The sequence below is a fragment of the Tigriopus californicus genome, chromosome 7, assembly GCF_007210705.1.
Source record: "Tigriopus californicus strain San Diego chromosome 7, Tcal_SD_v2.1, whole genome shotgun sequence".
NCBI classification, from domain to species: domain Eukaryota; kingdom Metazoa; phylum Arthropoda; class Copepoda; order Harpacticoida; family Harpacticidae; genus Tigriopus; species Tigriopus californicus.
Genome location: NC_081446.1, coordinates 761,683 through 782,666, shown reverse-complemented (window position 1 = coordinate 782,666; position 20,984 = coordinate 761,683). Strand labels below are relative to the sequence as shown.

Genomic DNA, 20,984 nt, shown 5'->3' with positions numbered 1-20,984 from the left:
CGCAACACAGGTAAATATGTTTTCATATTCAGAAATAGTCGTTTTCTTTCGCTGAGAACCACGTGTTCGTTGTTTATTGTTTGGTGACGCCTCTAAGTCTGAGGTGCAGAAAGAATATTTGTAGGGTAAGAGAAGAGTGTTGAATTTGAACGTCTGTGTATGTTTAGTGTTTTGCATTCAGGCCATGTTTGAAACCCTTGACCAAGCCGTGTTCATTCACTCATTTGAACATGTGCTCAGGGCATGGCCAGAGTAGCTTTCTCTCGAACGAGGCTTACACTAACATCATCAACCTTCAAAACCCCATGTGGGTTACCTTCAAGCCCAAGCAAGACAAGAAGATCTCGAGCATACGCAACGTGTGTTGTCCCGAATGATCATACAAGTGGATTCGACTTGGCCCCTAACAACTTGGAAACACTCGCTGAAGGTCAACGTGGAGCAAAGATCCGGAACTAAAATTACTGTCCTTGTGTCTCACAGTTCCTTTTGTGTGAAATAAACCCCGAGAAAGAAAACCAGGCAAGGCCAAGGATCTTGGAGTTTGATTTTCGTTTCTATCGTTCCAGGTCATTGATTAGCTGTCGTATTGAGTTTGAAAAGGAGTTCATCTTTCCTGAAGCGAACGACCTAAGCACTCGAATGAAAGAGGTTTCTGCCTCAGGAGGAATGCTGAGGAGCCTTGTTGAGGTTTAGCACCGAGGACACGAGAGGAGAAGGAGAAAGAGAGAGAGAGAGACCTTGAAACCACCATGAGAAGGCGAAGAAGATTCTGCTGTTGTTTCTCTGGCCTTTCTCAACGACGACACCGCTAGGATCCAGCCAACCTGTTTCCTGGGCAAGCCACTGAACTAAACGTCAAAACCAAAAATCCTTTTCGAGCTGTTTTTGGACCAAGTTACTGGGTGTCTCAACGAGGTTGGGCCATTGCTCATATAGGCCTTGAAATTCCTGGTTAATGGCTGAGGGCCCACAAACTCTCGTCAAGGACTAAGAAGACGCCTTAGTGGTTTCATGAAAACTGACCAGACCAGCAAGCAGATCAGAAGGTGAGTGAGTGTGTGAGTGAGCGATTCGACTTTAGTGCCTGATTGGAACAAAATGGAACCAATTGTCACAGCCAGTATTTGTGAGGTGATCTCTGTCGTGAGGAGTCTGGTATGATGATGGACCATAAAGTGCTAGACAGAAACGCATTGCTCAATCCACCACCAGCGAACAACACGTGCCAGCCATGTCCTTCAAGCCTTCCGACGTCCATCCTTTTTTGTTTGGGGGTGTGGCCTCATGTATGGCCGAGGCCGTCACCTACCCGATTGATACGGCCAAGACCCGTCTCCAACTTCAGGGCCAGACAATTGACCGGCGATACCAACACCGCTTGTATACCGGTCTCTTTAATTGCTGGAAACGGATCGTGCAAGAGGAGGGCGTGGCACGCCTCTATCACGGCCTGTCGCCGGCCCTGTTGCGACAAGCCGTGTACGGTACGGCCAAGTATGGCCTCTACTACTCCATCAAGGACTGGATCCCTGGGGAGGAATCAAACGTGAAGAATGTTGCATGCGCAATTATGGCCGGTGGCGTCTCCAGCGCCATTGCCAACCCTACAGATGTCCTCAAAGTCAGAATGCAATCGCAGATTGCGCTTGTCAAAGGCTCGTCCCTAGTAGAAGGATTCCGGGACATCTACTTCAAAGAGGGGCTCAAGGGTCTGTGGCGCGGGATGGTGCCCACAGCCCAACGGGCAGCCGTCGTGGCCGGGGTCCAATTACCCGTGTACGACTTCGCCAAGTTGTTCTTTCTGCGGAATGGTTTGCTCGACAATGACTCGAGTAATCACTTGATCTCCAGTTTCTGCGCTGGCCTGGCCGCTTGCCTCGTGTCTTCTCCGGTAGATGTGATACGAACCCGTTTCATGTCCCAGCGGTGCTATGAGACAAAGATCTACAAATCCTCGTTTCAATGCGGGTTCATGACGGTGAAGAACGAAGGTCTGCGCGCTCTCTACAAAGGTTTTGTGCCCGCCTTCATGCGCATGGGGCCTTGGAATATTATCTTCTTCCTGGTCTACGAGCAGCTGACGCGTAGCTTTACTCAACCTCCAAGCTCACTCATCAAAAAGACATAATAATGCCACTCGTGTATCCTTATTCTGCTACTCACATTTCTCAATTACATTATTCACATCTCGGATATGTATTACATCCTTACATTTATTTTTGAGATAAAAATAAATAACATTTGAGTTGCTATATGTACGACATGTACAGCTGAGAGGGGGGGCGACTTTTGAGTTAAACCATTTGGATGGGACTTTCATGTCGGGTTGAGTGGAATTTGATGAGGGACCGATGGGGCTGAACTGGAGTGTGGCCCATCTCTGTGGTCGCTGTCGTGGTCAGGGCAATCACGTTGTGCCGAGTGTGATGACTCTGGGAATCGCTGTTTCCAATCCTAAAATCAAGACGGAAAGACAAAAATTATATTTCCCGTCCATCCATCCATCTTGGGGAAGGCAGAAGCGTGAAAGCATCCGAAACGAATATTGGAAAAGGCCCCAAGCTCATATTTGATTCCGAAGCCCACAAACTAGTTATTGATGCACATTGTAGTAGTAGAATGCTGCCCAAAATTATCCGATTGCCAACCATTCAGACAAGACGAAAATTACTGGGAGAGCAAGGTGATGCATTCAAAACTTTGATCCTAATGGTTTTTTTTCGTTCTCATCTTCATTCTCATCAAATCCCACGCTGGGAATGACTATTGAATGTAAAATGAAAGAATTTCTAATCAGCTGAGGGTATTCCATCTGAGTCAAATGTGCCAAAAAGCTTGCTAACTCTTCTTCCAGATGGAACTTCTTTGGGATTGGAAGCTCTAGCCGAATAAAGATTCTATATTTCTGGGTTCAAAGCAAATTCATTAAATATGCTAGAAATTCATACTTTGCCACAACACCTCTTAACTTGGCAGGAAATGACATGAAGGATGACCAACCCCCAAAAATACAACTTGAGGTCCTATACTGTTTTCTCCTCTTCAAACTTGGAAGTAAAATGGCCACAGCAATTTTGGGGGTTCCATCACATGTCATGTTCCTGCCCCTTCGGGCTTACCCTCAAGGATATTCTTTAAAGTTAGGTTATGACTACTTGCTTTTAAGATGCCTTACTGCACAACTAAACTAGGTCACGAGTCATCATGAATAGGGCTGATAAGAAGATCAAATGGTACTAGTATGGTCTAAACTAATGAGCTTCCTCCGAATTTCCTCAAAACTGGGAGGGTGGTTTCATTATATCCAATAAGAAGTACGTAAGCTCTTCTGACGAGCGATGGCAAAAAATCGACTTTCAAGAAAAAAGAAGTTTGGCTTTGTGAAAAGAAGAGATACAGTTGGTGCAACAGGTTCAAACTCATGGTCAAGCTGGAAAGCCAACTCACCCTCTTTCTCGCTCTTTCTCTTCAAAATTGCACGGAACAAACCTTTACATACGATCAGGATTTCAGTGCTCAGCAGAACTTGGATCTTAAGAGAGGAGACGTGGCGTAGTGATTTGTGCAGTGTTTTAGAACGAGAGAGGTCCCTGGTTCGACGCCTCCCCGACATTTCTCAATGAAACTTTTAGACGCTTACTACACCCACAGATGGAGAACCAATGTAATACGGACTATGACATTGCCTATCGGAACAAAACACTGTATAAGCTAGCTTCGCTGGCCGGGCGTGGTTCACCCCTCCGACCCTAGCACCCCAAATACAAAAAAAGTAATGGCGTTCTCCAAAGAGACCCATGCTCCCCTATATCATGATTGTGTGTGTCTTGACAGCCAAAGGTTTCAAAAAACTGTATTTAGACGACCTTTGCCTTTTAGAACGCTCGGAAGAGGATCTTCAAAGGGGTTTGAATGACCTCCGCAGACACACCTCAAGAAACAATTAAACCGTCTACATCATCAAGTTTAAAATGCTGGTCTTCTACAAAGATCGACTTTCTCCGTCTCCTTTTTACCATGGAGTCCAATTCAGTCATCGAAAGAATGAATGAGTTCAAGTACCTAGGAGTCATCTTTAGCTCACCATCGGCTTTTTCGAGTCACCTTCGGTACGGTTTTCTCCGAAGGCGGGATTCGAACCCACGCCCTCTGGGAAACTATGTCGTGCCTCTATCAGGTATATTAGACCACTCAGCTACCATGGTTAAGGTTGATGTTAGAGCAACATCTAAAATCGGCTTCCGTTTCCCGACCCTTGACCTTCTCATAGTGATGTGTTTCGATCCGGAAGGTCAGCTTTTTAGTTTAAAGGACCTCGGTTAGGGCTCCCATCACAAGCTAAAGAGAGTACAATGTCAAAATAAAAACTCCTTAAATGAGTGGCAAAACGCGACCCTGCCGCTCCAGGTCTCGGAACCAAGGCTGCTTTAAAACTCGTTCCTGATCTTGGGTCTTCATTTCTCCATCCATTTTCGTTGGAATGGGAGCCCTACCAGAGGTTCTTCAAACTAAATAGCTGATTTTCCGGATCGAAACCCATCACTACCTTCTCAACATTCTTCTTCCACTTGTGTTACTAGTCTCTCAGGTTTACATCTTAACTGTTTACGAACACGCACTGCCCATGTGCACCTTTGGCTCTGCAGATAAAACAATGCCTGGGACGCTGCAAAGGTGACTTTCACAAAGTAGCTCAAACATTACTTGGGTGTGAGATTCTGTTCAAACAACACCATGATTCACTTCTTGACTGATGTCACTTACCTAGCAGATAAAATTTGGTTAAAGAACCTTGCACCTTAACGTCTATCCTCAATAACCTTGGATACTCGCTTTAAGGGATATTACCTCACCTTCTACACATATCGTCTCCCTTCGCACCTCGATCTTGTTCGAGACGATTCCATTTTACTTCTGAAGACACTGGATTATGTTTTCAATTCCCCTGAACCCAATGAGACGGAAATAAGTTCTATGATGTATTTTAAACAACGACCACCATATGATGTGTAGCCAAAAGGAGTGCCATGCTAATCAAATAAACCTCTGCTACTATACTGTATTCATTGTGGGGAACCCACACTACCCTCACCGCATCCTTTAATTTTGTGACCTAGTAGATGTACAAAACATTGCAACGAAGTAATAACAATATTTGTCTCCAAACCATGTTTTCTTTAGTTTTTTTTCTTCTAGGTCGTAGATACCAGTTAAAGGCATTGCATGATCAGTGTTTGTGGATGCACCAAACATATTGATATGAAATTAGTTCTACAAAGTTTCTTGTCCATTGTCCTTTAGAGATGTAATGGGGAAATTCGTCAACATTTCGAGGTTTGGTTAGCCCAGGGCTCATCCCAGACCAAAGTGCTAAAACATTGTCCAACCCAAACATGAACCAGCTCGGACATGGGCCATGCATCTTTTAAGTGTGCTCCAAAAATCTAGTAAACAGGTTTTTGAAAATTACAGTTTTTAAATGTGTTAAGGTATGCCTGTTTTTAATCTGAGCTAAAAGTCCATGAACCAACAAAATAAAAGCTGTTGTTTTTATAGTTTTGCGAGCCAAAATGTGCTTGTGTATTTTCATTCAATCTTAAATAGGTATCCTAAACTCCATTTATGACTAATGAATGAGTTTCATGAGATTAGATGGACTGGAGTGTGCTCAAAATATGGATAACTTGTTCTAAGATGTGGCATTCTTAGAAGTTCTCGAAAAATTGAATTTGAAGCATGTCATGGTTGTATCTCATATTTTTAGATGATCCATAATTATGTTTATTGTACCTGAACTCTTTTTTCATTCCCGACGATGCATTCAGCATCCTAATTTATCTAGTTTCCTTGCGAAGATGTGCACTGCGGGCATGACTGAATGGTTAGTGTCATGTATGAAATGCCTATGTCCCTGCAGAAAATGAGCTGTACTCTAGAGCAATGCCTAATTGCAAAAGGCTCCATTTTCGGGTTTTTCTCGAGAACTCTTTTTCGAATACTTTGTACGTACAATGCTATTGATACGCACAAGTAGTTGGAGAGCCAGCGGCAAAGAAACGATATGCTTCACCCATTCATGGATCCTCCATTATGATCAGTTTTATTCATTGTTACGTAGTTCAAACCCTTCGTCAGGCCAAAGGATACCTGAGCCAAGTTTTTTAAAGTCAAGGATTGAATCTTAGATCGAGAAAAGATCCAACTTATGTAGTACATTATGACCTTTTCTCGATCTAAGATTTACTCCTGCGCTTTAAAAAACTTGGCTCTGGATCTGTAATTCTTGGTAGACTGAGACATTGATTTCTTTCATCGATCTTATCGTGCAAAGCCTGAGCTTTTGTTTATTGTCATACGTTACTGCGTCAAAGATCAAATCAATATGTACGTTCACACAACAAAAGGAATCGTCTTGAAACTGTCAATGTTGCATTTGAGGTAGACCCAAAAAGTCAAATGAAAACAAATGTGCAAAATCAAAGATAGTTGCAGTCATATTTGTCATCAAAATGAGTTATGCCAAGGTGTACTGGTATGAAATCTGAATGTATTTGGAAGGAATAGGATCACGGTATATGGACAGAGGACACAGAGTGTTTCACATGGGTTTGTTACGTTGTACAGGGTACGGATTTCCGCCTTGGTACCACTGGGTCCAAGATCTGTAAGATCTCTGTATAATGATAGCTTCATGGACTTCCCCCAATGGGCTTGTGCGTTTGTTGTGTTTTGTTTCTGTATGTCTCATGTACGTGCTAGTTACCTGGGCGAGTCAAATTGCGAGGATGGTTTGTATCCGAAAAACTGGCAGAGCTTCCGTGAGAGAACCCGCCGGAATTTGTTCCCTCTGAGCATATAGATGACGAAATTGGAGGCGGAATTCAGGGCCAAGAGCACATAGGAAATGGATACGATGCGTTCGATGGTGGTTGTGGATTCACAAGACGTGTCCTGAAAGAACAGAGAAGCAAGCTACTATTCAGACCAGTCAGAATAGGACGAGTCGGATTGCCAACAATGCTGTGGGAATAAGCTTTCCCTCTTTGAATCGAATCGCTTTGGCCCTCGATCACTTTTACGAAGGACGTACGCATGATGATCTTTCACATCCACTGTCTACTATTTTCTTTAACATTCAAGAGAGGTAAGAGCGCTTCCAGTCGATATCGGTCGTGAGAGAGTAGCTTTACTTGAATTGATCAAAGCGGGCCTCGCTCAAACAAAACTTGTCAAACGGATTAGGCACACTAACTGGGAAATCATTGAAGACGAATCTCTAATCCGAAAGCACACCCAACTGCACAATAACATCTGGCGCTTGAACTTGATAGGCGTGCCACTCAAGAAACTTCTCGGAACTGAAAATAGGCTGCTATCAGAGAGGAACCAAGATTTATGTATGATGCTAAAGAGCGAACCAAGGAGATTAGAAAGATCGATATTGGCCGATCCAACGAGAGAGGTTTAAAAAATAAAAAAAAGAAATTGCCCTGCAAACAAATCCAGGCCCAGACGATGAGGCTCAATGAGCTTTAGTATTTGTGAGCAAATGAATTATAATAGGTTCTGGTGGGCCAATGCTTCTACTGGTTAATATTATTGTTATTTGTGTCCCACTAGTATTATACAATTTCGTTCATTTCATCACATTTGACCCATAGAATTGTTCATCTGGGGGCTTGATTGCGTATGGTGACATCTGAATATGAACATGAGAACTTACAAATATTCTTTGTCTTCTTTACAACGTAAAGCTCTATGTATTGTAGCTCTACGCAGAAAAAAAGAACCCACGGTCCGTGCCAGCCTTTGTGGAGCTTTGACACATCCCCACGAATTCCAATTTGGGTAAATGTAAGTAAAAAGTCTCCCATAAATCTCGCTCCTTCTTGACAGACAATATTGTGCTAGATTTTCATGTCAAGTAAGTGATTCCGAGGCATTGCTCAAAGCTTTTAGTATTGACCAGATTGTTTGTAGTGTGCCTTTGCAAATTGTCGAGTTAAAAGTTCTCTCAGAAGCATGGGACCACATCCCATTGCATTAAAGTTAAGAGCCCTGTCAAGGATGTGCAATAGAATTCATGCTCTGAGTACTACGTTTTGTGATTTGTACTGCAATTCCTTTCATTTTCATTTCTTTGTTTGGACGTTCCTTGGATCAAGCTTCAGTGTTCGGAATCTTTTTTTTTTTCATCTCAATGCCATGTTTGGGTGCCAATGTCGACAGGTATGTGAGAGCTAATGAATATGTACCTACAGTACATGAAGTGTAATTCCATGTCTGAGATGTTCATGGATCTCTGGGCTGATCCCAACGTGCGGTCAGAGACCGTACACAAAATTCATGCTCACATGGACAGGACATCTCCTAATTGGACAAAAGGCCTAGGGATTCAATCAGTTTGCATAAATTCCAATTATAGAAGTACAGCTTCCCCTTAAGCTCCCTCATGAAAAACATCTTTCGAAGAGATTTCATCAGCTTTTAGTCGAATTAAAGATTCAGGTAAACAAGTTCCGAAAAGCAGTACAGCCATTTACTTAATGTCATTTGAGAGTGATTTTCCGTGAGCAAAATTAAGTACTTTTCTTGATTTGAATCACTTGGCAACTGAAGCCTTCAATAGGAGTTTACTTTTACTTTTGTACCAGAACGTAAACCATTTCTCGTGCATCGTAAGTAGCCAATTAAAATTAATTTTGATTGATTGACAGTCTTGGCGTACATACATCAATCCCTCCTGCAGCTGAAGGCTGTGGACTACCATCTCTGGATCCTCACTCAAATCCAAAGAAAACTGTAATTTTTTGAAAAGCACCAATGATACAAATTTAAAGCTGGAACAAATGATAACAGGTGTTCAGTTAAAGGCGACGTGAACCAAGAATCATGCAAATTATGGGACTTCATGGTTCACTTTGAAATAACAATACAAGATAATGGATTGATGCGAATAGTCAAAGGTGCTATAACACGATGCATTAGTTTTCTTGCGATCAGGAAACCTTTCCCGTCAAGTTATGCCTAAACTGTCGGTCCTATTAATTTTAAATATCAACAAATTGCAAGTTATTGAACAAAGTGCTTGATAGATCATTTTTGTAACCATGGACGTTACCAGGCATGTACATGTAAATACACTTGGAATGGGATCTGCCATGCCTTTAACTGCATTGTTTTTCTTTGTGGATTCTCGGGTTCTTAACCAATACAGAGAAATTAAATTCCTTGTATGTCATGTATTGTCATAATTTACAAACCATTTGGTCAAGTAAAGTGTTCGAAATTACCGCCCTAGGACATTCTCGAACGAAAGGCTGGTCTGGGATTATCATTGAAACCGATCCAAGCCTCGTTTAAAACGTAACAGAGGGTCATCAAAAGTATACAATTGTCAATCAAGCTTATTAAACAGAAAAAGTTGATGACTTTTTTTAACAAGAAATTGCTCCAAACGCCACCAGCCAATTCTTTTGTACCAAATACGTTTTTCTAAAAAATGCTTTACTCCAAACAAATAATCGAATCAGCCCCCTTTTCAAAGGCCAAATGGAATGAGGGACATTCGTGGATCTGACTGTCTTTGTTCGTAACAATGGAAGAAGAGGTGGACGGAGGGCCTTCCTGCTCGCCCCCTGATCTCTCAATGTCAATTACCGAATTCTTACCGTCTTGCTGTAGTCGCACACCATGGCCTCGTACACATCGGGAATGATCTTGATGCTTTGACATGCGATAAACATGAATACAATGCACACCAAAACCAGGGCCATATTGAATTCCTTCTTCTGGCTTTCCAATGAAGGCTGTCGACTGATGGTCATCTCCTTCTGGAGCTTCATGGCCTCACGAATCCTGGAGTGAGAAACAGCAATCCCCCAAATCCCATGAGAAACCGTTCCAGTCTTAGAATGCAATAATAAGAGCCATGATAAGAATACTCACTTGACAATCATGACAAAGTTGAGCACGCAAATGATAACATACGGGAGCAGTTCCACCAGGAAGAACTTCATCCATACGACGTAGATCTGGACGTACAGCTTGTTAAAGCGTAATTCCGTCGGCGCAATCCGATTCACCTAAAAATTGGATGGAAAAGAAATACTTTCAAAAACTGGCTTAATGTAGATTGAGAGAGCACTTCCTCTTGAAAAAAAAGCCATGGCCTTCGTCACAGGGGTGCTTTAACAAAAAAAAGTTTTCCCCATAGTGCCGAAGGAACAAAGTTGGAAATCCCCCTTCGGTCATGACCTTTCTGAAACCGGTACATTCTCAATGAAGGTCAAACATGGATGAAGTTTAATTACTTTGAGTTTCAGACTACCTAGAAGATTGCCGAGCTTTCATTTCAGTATGTTTCTTCAAACCAAGTCATGCCAAGCCAGGACTCGCTAAGGATCGTTGCCAGAGCTCTTAGGAACCCAACTGGCAACTAAGAGCATTCTTTCTACCTTCAAAGGATTTTCATCGAATTATGCTGAGCTCGGAGTATATTAATGGTTGGGAACCAGCCCACTTGCCGTACAAGTTGTGTCCCATTTTCTGGCTAATCCACCCGGATCGATCCATTGGAACACTTAAGTTTCTGTCGAGATGAAAATCACGCCAACATTGGCATTTAAACCCAATTAGCCTTAGAGGGTCATCAATTCTCATTAATAATCGGAAAAGAAAATTGCGTCAGTTGGATCATATTCTTACACGCAATAAGGGCCAATGTAAGATGGGAGGCCTAGAATGAATTTTGGATTGCAAGTGACTTTAACATTTCAATCTTTTGTCGGCTCAAAAATGGTTTTACTAGAGAGCTTCAACAAAGGAGAATGCGTCCCAAAAGAAAACCTGCTCATTTTTGACGTCGCTCAAACGGTTTATACACTGTGACCGTAAAGTCCTTGCCCTCAGAGGAACACTTCATCTGAACCTTCAGATAGATGTGGTTGTTTTCATTTTCAAGTCAAGATTGCTTCTCCAAAGGTGTGAGAGACTTCGCAACAACTGCACGTTCATTTCTGGTCGAGTTTGTATAGGTCTGCCCATTTATAATTGACATGGAAATGGAGAACTATTTCATCTTGACTGGAAATACATAGGCCAGCCAAAAGGCATGACTGACGATTGGTGAAAGACAAATCTTATCAGAAGAAAGAAGATTGTCTTCCCAGTCCCTGGATCTTAATTCCACAAATAGTTTTAGGCGAACCTATTGATGAAAATCAGTGCATTAATGGCACATGAAAGTTGACTTAAATCAATTCGGTGACATGCCATCGGAACTCATCCATCAATGTTGCTAGTCACCGAGGAGACTCAAGTCAACTTTCATGTGTTATGAATGTCGATCCTAACTCATGTTTTTTACTTCCCATTTTTTTCAAACCATGCAGCATTTCACGACGTTCCACGCTGTCATTTGTGATCATTAATATATTCATATATCTGTTCCCCATTTCATTATATGATTCTTCCATTGTATATCTGTACTCCATTTTACACTACTCATGATTATCTAGTAACAATTCTCTTTATGCACCCATGATGCAGCCCAGGGAGCGCTAGAGTCGCCCCAAACAATAAGCAAAACATTAAACAATAGACCAAGTCGCTTCTTTCAAACACTATTAAAACCAAAAAAAAAATAATGCTTGTTCTCAAGCACCATAACAATGGTGTCGATTTTTCTCTTAGCTTGAATAAATTGTGTATCAGAAGGACGATTACATATCTTATCAAATCAAATCAATCGGCGAAAGGATTCGCAGATAATCGAAGTGCCCTTATAGGGGAAAGAACTTTGCGGTCATATTGTGCTAAACCTTGCCAAATTTTTTTAGAGGGAAAAACCGCTTGTCGGAATTGATTAGGTTCAGAAATGAAGTCCCCCATGACATTACCCACTTAAAACCTTCAAAGCAACGCTTTTTAGAATTGTCTTCTTTCATTCAGTGATATTTTTGAGTACATGTACATGAGCCTCAGGGTTCCTTTTTGGTTATTTGTCCTTCATTCAAAGGGACAGCATTCGTGTTTCACCTCAAGGGAATGGAAGCGAGCTCATTTGGAATTGAAAACTCATTGAACTTTCCAACGGTGGGCCATTCATAAAGGTGACCAACTTCATTTTTACATTTATTAGTCAATATAACAAATGCAAAGGTGACCAATGAGAACAATACTTTCGGCCAAGTAGTGGAACGAAACTGTGCTTTGGAGGCACGTATAACAGATGCTTTACCTTTCTACTATTAAAAAAGTGAGTGTTTTTACGCTTTACAAATGAACTGGTTGAACAGATAGAAGATGTCCTTTTCCGTAATGAAAAGATCGTCTGAGATTTCCAGGTTGGCTGAAATTACCTAACAAAACAGTCAGGAGTGTTCTTTTTATAAACATAATCCTCTAGCATTAGTGCTCGGGGTCGAGATTCAAGTAGCACTTTAAGACTAAATGGTTGAAACCCATTCTCCGAAATAACGTTGAAATCATCTGCGCTGAAAAGCAACCATTTACACAAAAAGGTATGGGTTGCAAATCTATAAATATCATAAAACGAATCATCAAATTCACTCCCCGTAGCCTTCAATTGTCCCAAGAATAACCTTTTATTTCAACCACTCATGAGATCAATCTGTTTGCGCCGATAAATTGAAAACCAGGGTCGTAGTAGGGCTTGATAGCTGTTTCTTTATTTAGGCTACACAATGGTTATAATTAGTACTTCAAGAGTTTTAATGAAAATGCTCGAACACAACTCGGCATTTTTCTGGGGCGCAAAAAACTATAGAAACAACAAATTTGATTTCATTGTTTTATTGACTTTAGCTTAGGTTTTTTTTCCAAGCTGAACAAACACATTTTAGATGGAAAGTGGGAGCAAACTTTGTTAGCACTTGAATTCAAATGAGCAGTAGATCTATTAAACCGCTACTGAGTTAAATGAGCACTTTTGGCTCTCTTTTCCTACGGTTTAGCTCCAAAATGCCCCCCGTTATATCTAAGCTCTGATGCACAGACAATAAGATATATTTTCAGAATCAGATATGAAATAATTTTCCTGTTATACTTTTGTGACATTTAAAATCTGTGTTAATTGTTTGGGCATTTGAGTTCAGTTATAACCGGGGAATTTTACAACTAAAACGAAAGAAAACAGGGCCATCAATTCTCATGTAACTCAATGGGGTTGAATGTATGGTTTGCTAATTTGAGTTCAAGTGCTGACTAAGTGTGTTCCTATTTTTCATCAAGCGGCATATTGAAAATTCTGGTTTTACTTCACTTTTAGGTCTGTAAGTTTGTAGTTTAAGCTAGAATCACACAAAGTGGTCAAACCAAAGTTGCTGGTTATGATATTGCGAACTCGAATTATACCGAGATGTGTTTGGGTATTTCCTTTTAAACATGATACGGCTTTTTAACCACTGTGGTCAGAAACTGTGAATAGACCTGACGTGAACAAATCAAACAATGATAAAACCCGCCAATATACGTATGCAATCTGTCTTCGCAAATATCTACATTGATTCCAAAAGTGTTTGGAACCAATGAGCAAAATAGAGTGTGGAAAGTCATATGCATTAAAAAAAACTGAATGTGGCAAAACTGTCAATTTTCTGTGCATGAACGAAATCATTATTCAACCCAACGTTTACTTTTGATTTCTTTATTGAGGCATTTTTGGCTTTCGTGAGCAATCCAAGGGAAGCAAGGGTATTTGCGTGATCAAAAATTACTCGCCAAACCGGATACATCACATGCGTTCCAGACAAAAAGCATCAGTAGAAAGTACTTTTCTATTTATAATATCCACATCAAGCAGCCTTCTATCTGTTTGAGAAACCGGGATTCTTTCTTAATTATCTCCTCTCCTTTCGAAATGCCCATACCCAATGAAAGTATCGGTTATCTGGATGGATACACACTCGGGAAGAGTACATCTATCTATCAACTTGTACACCTTGGAAGGTCCTCTGATCTAGCAAATATCGGATGTTCGGGATGTGACAGGGTTCCATTCTTACCGTGACATTCGCTTTGGTTTCTGGATCCAGAACATCAACTTGGACCATTTCCAATTCAAAGAATCGAGGCAGATTGTAGACAATTGACCCAAACACACTTGCCATGATGAGGGAATTCTTCAAATTCGTCTTCCTCATTGGATACGCGATGGCCACAAACCGCTCGATGGTCACACTTAAAGTCACAAAAACTGATCCAACACGGCCGATATGAGCTACTGCATAACTGAAAAAAAATATTCATCAATGTAAAAAACGAGATTGAAAAGAAAATATAGAAGGGTAAAATCGAGCCTGTTGTGGTTTTTCTACTGCAGCTGAATCGGTAGCCATGGAACAGTGCTACGCCAACTGATTGAAGACAGCGCCTCTACAATCGGAAACCATACCTTAACAGCCCTTCAGTTGTCAGCCCTTCGGTCTGAAAACTGGTCTGATTGGCCTTGTTTCCAGTGTGTCGGGATCATCAAAAGTAACCAAGTGCCATGATTTGTGTTACCTTGGTTGGCAATGATCCTTCCCTTCATAAGGACACTTATGTTCTGCTGTGCGCCCAGAGTATGAGAACATGGTATCAAATAGTCCAACATACACCTTCAGGACGGCCTCAATGGCTGCGTACCTTGGTACACACGTAAATAACCCATTTGGCCCAATATGGTACTTGAAATGGAATGAGCTGAAGAGAAAGGCTCGTCGTAAAGCTTGTTTGCAAACCAATCTGGGAGATTTTCTGGGATCCACACTGCAACACTAGCTCTTACTCTTGAAAACATTCTCCATTTCTCCTACATCCGGCCAGACTTAGCGGATGTGAGTGGACGGCAGTTGGAAATCTGGAACGGTGCTTAATGGTTCGAGAGGCACTTGGGGCTTTTCTCCGACTCAATCAGATGATGTTCTGAATCTACTTGGACGAAAAGATTACTCGAAAAGTCGTAATCAACCGAACTTGATATTATCGCTTTACATTATTATTCTAATCTTTCAACCATCGTAAATAAAGATGAAGTCATTTGCAAATAAGATATGTACCTACAGGAAGCCAAAGAGGCAGCTCCACTTTGACAACTGGTTGATAGTAATTCATGATTCTTACACCCAATGACGGAAACATACGCCAAACAATTAGCATATTCACCATTCTTCTCCTTATTTTCGATGCATAACTGTATTGTGGGAGTTTCGGTGGTTAATTCAGGTGATTGAATTGTTGTACATTCGTATTTGATCCTTGGGGCTTCCATTTTTGGGCCCGATAATTGCTGGAGAAGGCTACAGAAAATGGACCTGAGAACAATCGGACAACCCTCCACTATCGGGTCTTTGGTTCTTTGAAAGCGACGTAATAGTAGATGTGGGCCCATGCACTCATTTAATTACCAACTGGATTCATTAATGCTAGTGATCCTTAGTAAGGTAACTGAAGATTGCTGGATCCCAAAGAAGACGCATAATCTAAAAAATCATGTTAGCAAACCAAAATAACCCTACCAGGAACCGGAGTCCTACGTTTTACAGCTAGGGGGGCGAATCTGGGGTCTAGGAAAAGCCCAGCTTATTTATAATTTCACTCCTTCGCTTTAGAAAAATTAGGCACTGGCCTCTGCTCCTAAAAATCCTCGTCAGGCAAGAAAGTCCATTTTGTGCTTTGACGGTTGATCCATGATTAATATATTTAGGATCCTTTTTGGACCGCTGTACATCGACCCCTTCAATTACAATTTACTGGGCCTTGATTTTCCGTGTGAAAGAAAGCTCCACACGATTTCTCAGAACAGAAATCAACGAATCAATTTGCTTTCAAGTACTGGCATTAGACAAATTTCAGGCCAATCGTAATAAACATTGTACTGTCTCTATCTTCTCTAGAAAACTTCAAACAGTGAGTTCAACTTCAATTTGTATGAAGGGCTCGTTTTTTTGCTGCCATCGCGCTGAGCTGGAGCTTAAAATCCAAGTCCAAAACCAATTAGGTAGTACCTGTCGTACTCATTCAGCAAGTGAAGGGATAGCTTAAATGTCAAGAAGGCATTGCAAAATATTCCTGGTAGGTTTTCCCTAGACCTCGAAAGTAAAAAAAAGAACCCTCCTAGGAAATGTTGATTCGACCCGTCAAGTAAACATATTTCCAATTCCTAGTATTTACGAATGGACTCACACTTGAGAGTGGAGAAGCGAATGAAATCCAGTCAACTTACCCTATGGGCATGATATAGGGGAACAAGGTCTCCGTGTACCACACGGAGAGTGTAGGCATGGCAAAGATGGCAAACGACAACTGCAGGTAGACCAAATCAAAGCTTGCCAAACATATCAAGAGTTGGTTGAAGTTGGATTTCATCTCTGGGCAAGATAGAACAAAAATGGAGAGGATGTTCCCTGGAAAAGAAGATGAAACGTCGCAATGCTAAAGAGCCATATATTCAAGTAGATAGATAGCCTAGATCATGTTAGTGTGTTCCTAATGTAATGTGCGAGAGCGAAAGAAAATGAATTTCTTGGGTCATTATTCATTATCTACAAGGAACAAAGCCTGTCTAAAACTTGGAATTCGGAATTGTTTGCCATGAATAACAAGTATTGAATAATTGTTCTAGGACATATCGCTGACCTTCTGAGCAAACTCAAAAATAGTGTTCTCCAGGAGAGGATGGTCCTAAGTACAAACTTTGGCGCCACTTTCAAGAACAGTCGTCCTAGGTGGGTTTTGCGGAAGTAGGTGAACAAGAATTTGAATGACTACATTTGATTCATGGCTCATCGATAGTTCAACGAATACCATGTATGTTTCTATAAGTAAAGTTCCCTTAAGTTGAAATAATTTATCATAAATGACTTTTGGTATTGAGGATTTACGTTCCCCAGATCAATTCATCGGGACTATTTTCTGTCCAAAATTGGCATTTCATTTTTATCGCCGTGCTCAAATGAAGAATTGTACGCTACATTGGAGATTCAGGGGTTCCGAGACAAAATAAATGAGTAGCCTTTGAATGATAAGACAAAGGGTATATCCTAATTAGAAATGCCAGACAATGGAGACACCCTCCCAGCATGAAACTATGGTACATTTAGGTAGAAGAACGATCACGACCTTGGAAAGGCACTTCCTGTGCCGCAAGATTGATGGTTTGATGTGTGATGATAATATTCCCACATTCAGAGATTGAAGATTTCTTTCGACATTGTATGTTTTTGTAATCACTTGAAGTGGGTGTTCAACATTTTATCAACTCAAACCACTGCTAACTGGACTTTCAAGAAGGAAACAGGAACCAGTTTTGAAGGAATTGGTGCAGCATGTTCCACACTTCACATTCATATTCATCATAATTTGAGCAAAAAATTGTGGCAGTTTCTGCGTCATGATATTGCGCCGTGCGTGACATCTGGTCAAGGTAAAAAAAGACAAACTGAATTGAATTGCAATTCAGAGTAACATGTTGAGGATGAAGAAATCCTGGTTGCGAATGAAAAGTGCCAGTCCAGAACCGATTCCTAATTATGTTCAATGCCTTGCATAAAGACAAAGGTCGAAGAAGAGCCATTGCATGATACGCTTCGAGCAAAAAGTTCCAAAAATGAACCAGTTTCGTCGAAAGGTTTGACGATTGCTAAACTTTTCAAAACTGCCTTATATGTAGGAAAAAACCGTTAAACTTGCTTTCAATTTCAAGCGTTTCTCGACAAAAAGGAATTAAAAACAAACCCATTGAGGAGGTCTTTGTCAACTTATCTTAAACACAATGTATTTTTTTGCGTCAAAAAGTTGACAACCACGACTCAAGACCTCAAAATGATTATGATATTGTACATAACTTATCCAGTCAAGTTTCGGCATTGACAATGGTATTGACCTGTGGCCTCTTTGGTGCCTTCTTGTACTCACTTCCAAACGTCATCCCTTCCTGCTAGAAGGAATCCCCAAACAGGTTTCTCCTTCTGCTATCATTCCTTTTTTCCATTATATGTACTTTCCACGTAAATCTTGGGATTATTCTTGAACTGGAAGGATTTGGTCGTAAGTCATAAAGCGCTCATAAGTTGTGCAAGGGCTTGTGCTTAAAAAATGGCATTGGTTTTCCTTTTTGTGTTCAGGAAACTGTTTTTATTTCTTCAGGTTTCTCTTAACGTACCGCACATGTTAAAAACTAGCACAGCTTGCACAAAAATAATGTAAAACCACATTTGGTTGAGAAGTTTAAAGTTATTAGCGTGCATAGTTTCTTTCATTTCTATCAAATTCATGTCCAGAGAAGTTTCAGAAAGTTTTACATATCGAATTGATACTCATGAATCTCAACCAAGGGTAAAAAATGTGCAATAGTCTGGGCTGCCAAAAAGGATGAAATATGCAAAGCAAAAAAGTAAATCGTTTTACTACTTTGTTTCTATTTCATGATCATTTCATTGCATTCTGTATGTGAGTTAAAGTAGATTCCTGTTAAAAGTAGACCCACTAGTAAAAAAAAAAAAGAGTTCTTAAAATGAAGGACGAATTTCAAAGGTCAGAAGTAACTTCAAGCATGAGGCACCGGTTTAATTTGGAACTACCGTTGAAATGGTACTACCTACGCCCCATGAGATAGTAAATAAAGTTTAATTTTTTCTACAAGACGAAACATTTCATAGAAATCGACGGGATGTCGAAAGTCCATAATGCTAAAACGCGTTCCCAAGCCACAAACGAGTTCAAAACGTTCACTCGCTTATATAATCTGGGCAGTGCCAAGAATTTGAAAAATTAGAACGAAAAATATCAAAGGACAAATAGTCCAGACAAACGAAAATGCGAAAGCATACTCAGATACAGGCCTTTCGAAAAAATTAAATCAAATTGGACAAAAATGCCCTCAAGAATGCAACAGGAAGGGCAAAACTGCAAAGAAAATGTAGAAAAATGCGGACACTTTTCGTTGCTTACTTTTTTAAACAGAATGGAAAACTAAATCATGAAAGAGAAAAGAATGGTAGAACGCAAAAAGGTAGCAGAACATAGAAAAGGCTCACATACTTTCATCAATAGAACCGTGATAAAAACTGCTATGTTTTGAAACAATTGGAAAAAAATACATGAAAAATGTTTTCCTTTTGAGTCAAAACGGTGAGAAATACAAAAAAGCAAATCAACAAAATGATGCAACAAGATCGATAAAAGTGAAAAATGTATTAACAAGTTTTGAACAGCCTTGTTCAGATTTTGTGATATTTGGTCAAGTGCCAACTCCCCTCAACGGAAAGTGTGATTTATAGGAAAAGAGCCTTATCTGACGAGAGAGAGAGAGAAACCCAGAACCAATCAAGGAGATTACAATAGCTTTCTCCTTGGCCTATTGATTGCAAGTGGATAAATTGATAAGAGTTTTTATGTCAACGAGTGTTGTATGGTCTGGATATGTTGATCAGGATGCTAAAATACTCGTCCGTTGATAAGAAACATACCAGACTATTATCCAAGTCCAAATTTCTCATTTCTCAAAAAGTGGCACAATCGTTACTGCATTTGATAAATATTCAAGCCGTTAGATAATTGCATGTCACGCCTAGACTGATTATGGTAAACGAACATAAAAGTCTGGTCGGTTTCTGATTGCTTGCCTTGCTCTGGAAAGTTCATTATGCTACCCTAAATGACCCTAACTTTGTGGCACCAATCTGGAAAGATCCTGACACTCCACCAGATTATCATGTGGCTCGAGATTGAATTTATTCCAAAGAAGAGCTCATTTGTCTTACCGAGGATGCCAAAGATCGAAATGGGTGTGAGAATAACGCCCACAGTGTAGTATCGGAACTCCTCCAAGCTTTGATATGCCGAGAGTGAGGAACTGTTCATGGTGAAGTTGTTGCCACTGACGTTGGTCATGGTGTTTGGATGGAGTCAATTGAGATCTAACCTTCACGAGAGTCTCTTAATTAGCTCAAACACACTTCATCCGTCGTCTCATGAGAAGGGGCAACGAAAGCAGCACACGTTTGCCCAGTCCAACTGTTTTGAGCTTTAATCAAACTTCAACTGGAAGATCCAATCCAAGCGACGAGTCCTTGGCGTTCCATTAGTCTCGTTGGCGTAGGTGGATCAACAAGGTTGGAGCGCTCCACCGTTGTTCCTCTGGAGCTCTGAAGAGCGTTGACGTTCCACAACTCGCGGCTCTAAGTTCCACCACGCGCGTTTCGATCCATCGAATACCCTTCATGTGAGAAGGAGAGCATGAAAGAAAAAAATAAGTGGGAAATGAAACACATATTTTGTTGGCGATATCTCAGCTTCAAGATGACACACGAAGGGAGATCCTCGTTGACACACCCCTTCGAATCCACAATAGTAGCTCGAGAGACGAGAGCCTGAGGGATACTTCAGATTACAAACGGGCTAAATTTTTCTTCTCCGTTTACCAGTCTTCAACGGAATAAATATCTTGCCATCTCGCTCAAGGATAGATTATTGGAAAGGACGAGAGTTGAGTTGTGACTCGTACGAAAATACCTGGGTATGACTACGACTAACGATTACAGTACATTTTTTTCAACTAGCATTTGGCACTATTTTTGTGCTTTTTGATTTAGCCGTTCTGACGGCATTTAAAATATTTCTCCGCACATCATCTTGAACCTCATTCATTCTGAACCCACAAATTCCTTCGAAAGTCTTGCTGACGTATATTTTGTTACAAAAGAAGTATTTTGGTGAAATTTAGTTAAAAGACTTAACAAACCTGCTGGTCTCTTTCTTTAGAGAAGCGTCGGCAATGCAAAAGTATTGCAGCCAAACAACGGGGGTTCGAATCCCGTTGTTGGAACGCAATTGTAGTCAATGGAGAGAGAGGTGTTAAGAAGATTTAATCAACGAAGACCGTTCTTTCAATCCATTTGGCAAACATTGCTTCGTAGCGTCATCCTTCATCTCATTTTCTGGAATTGATCCCAACGGAGCAAATGTTTGATTTCTTG

General features: G+C 40.8%; 2 protein-coding genes across 2 annotated transcripts; one reads left to right on the top strand and one right to left on the bottom strand.

Annotated features, from left to right (window-relative positions):
• Window positions 1-6: 6 nt before the first annotated feature.
• On the top strand, window positions 7-2,255 carry LOC131884254 (kidney mitochondrial carrier protein 1-like). Its single transcript, XM_059231971.1, has 2 exons — window positions 7-125; window positions 570-2,255. The coding sequence occupies exon 2, from the start codon at window positions 1,235-1,237 to the stop codon at window positions 2,129-2,131; it is 897 nt and encodes a 298-aa protein (XP_059087954.1). The 5' UTR covers window positions 7-125; window positions 570-1,234; the 3' UTR covers window positions 2,132-2,255.
• On the bottom strand, window positions 2,199-20,220 carry LOC131884249 (FMRFamide receptor-like). The gene is made up of 7 exons (XM_059231967.1): window positions 19,770-20,220; window positions 16,232-16,412; window positions 14,031-14,256; window positions 9,952-10,088; window positions 9,675-9,861; window positions 6,767-6,954; window positions 2,199-2,457 (listed from the first exon to the last, which is right to left on the bottom strand). The coding sequence occupies exons 1-7, from the start codon at window positions 19,897-19,899 to the stop codon at window positions 2,298-2,300; spliced, it is 1,209 nt and encodes a 402-aa protein (XP_059087950.1). The 5' UTR covers window positions 19,900-20,220; the 3' UTR covers window positions 2,199-2,297.
• Window positions 20,221-20,984: the final 764 nt, after the last annotated feature.

Bases quoted from the DNA above. Each gene is read 5' to 3' on its own strand.
- LOC131884254 (XM_059231971.1), top strand. From the start codon at position 1,235: ATGTCCTTCAAGCCTTCCGACGTCCATCCTTTTTTGTTTGGGGGTGTG.
- LOC131884249 (XM_059231967.1), bottom strand. From the start codon at position 19,899: ATGACCAACGTCAGTGGCAACAACTTCACCATGAACAGTTCCTCACTC. The intron at 14,257-16,231 runs GTAAGTTGACTG...ATTTTTTTTCAG, and splicing joins CCCTATATCATGCCCATAGG to TTATGCAGTAGCTCATATCG. The intron at 10,089-14,030 runs GTAAGAATGGAA...TCCAATTTTTAG, and splicing joins AAACCAAAGCGAATGTCACG to GTGAATCGGATTGCGCCGAC.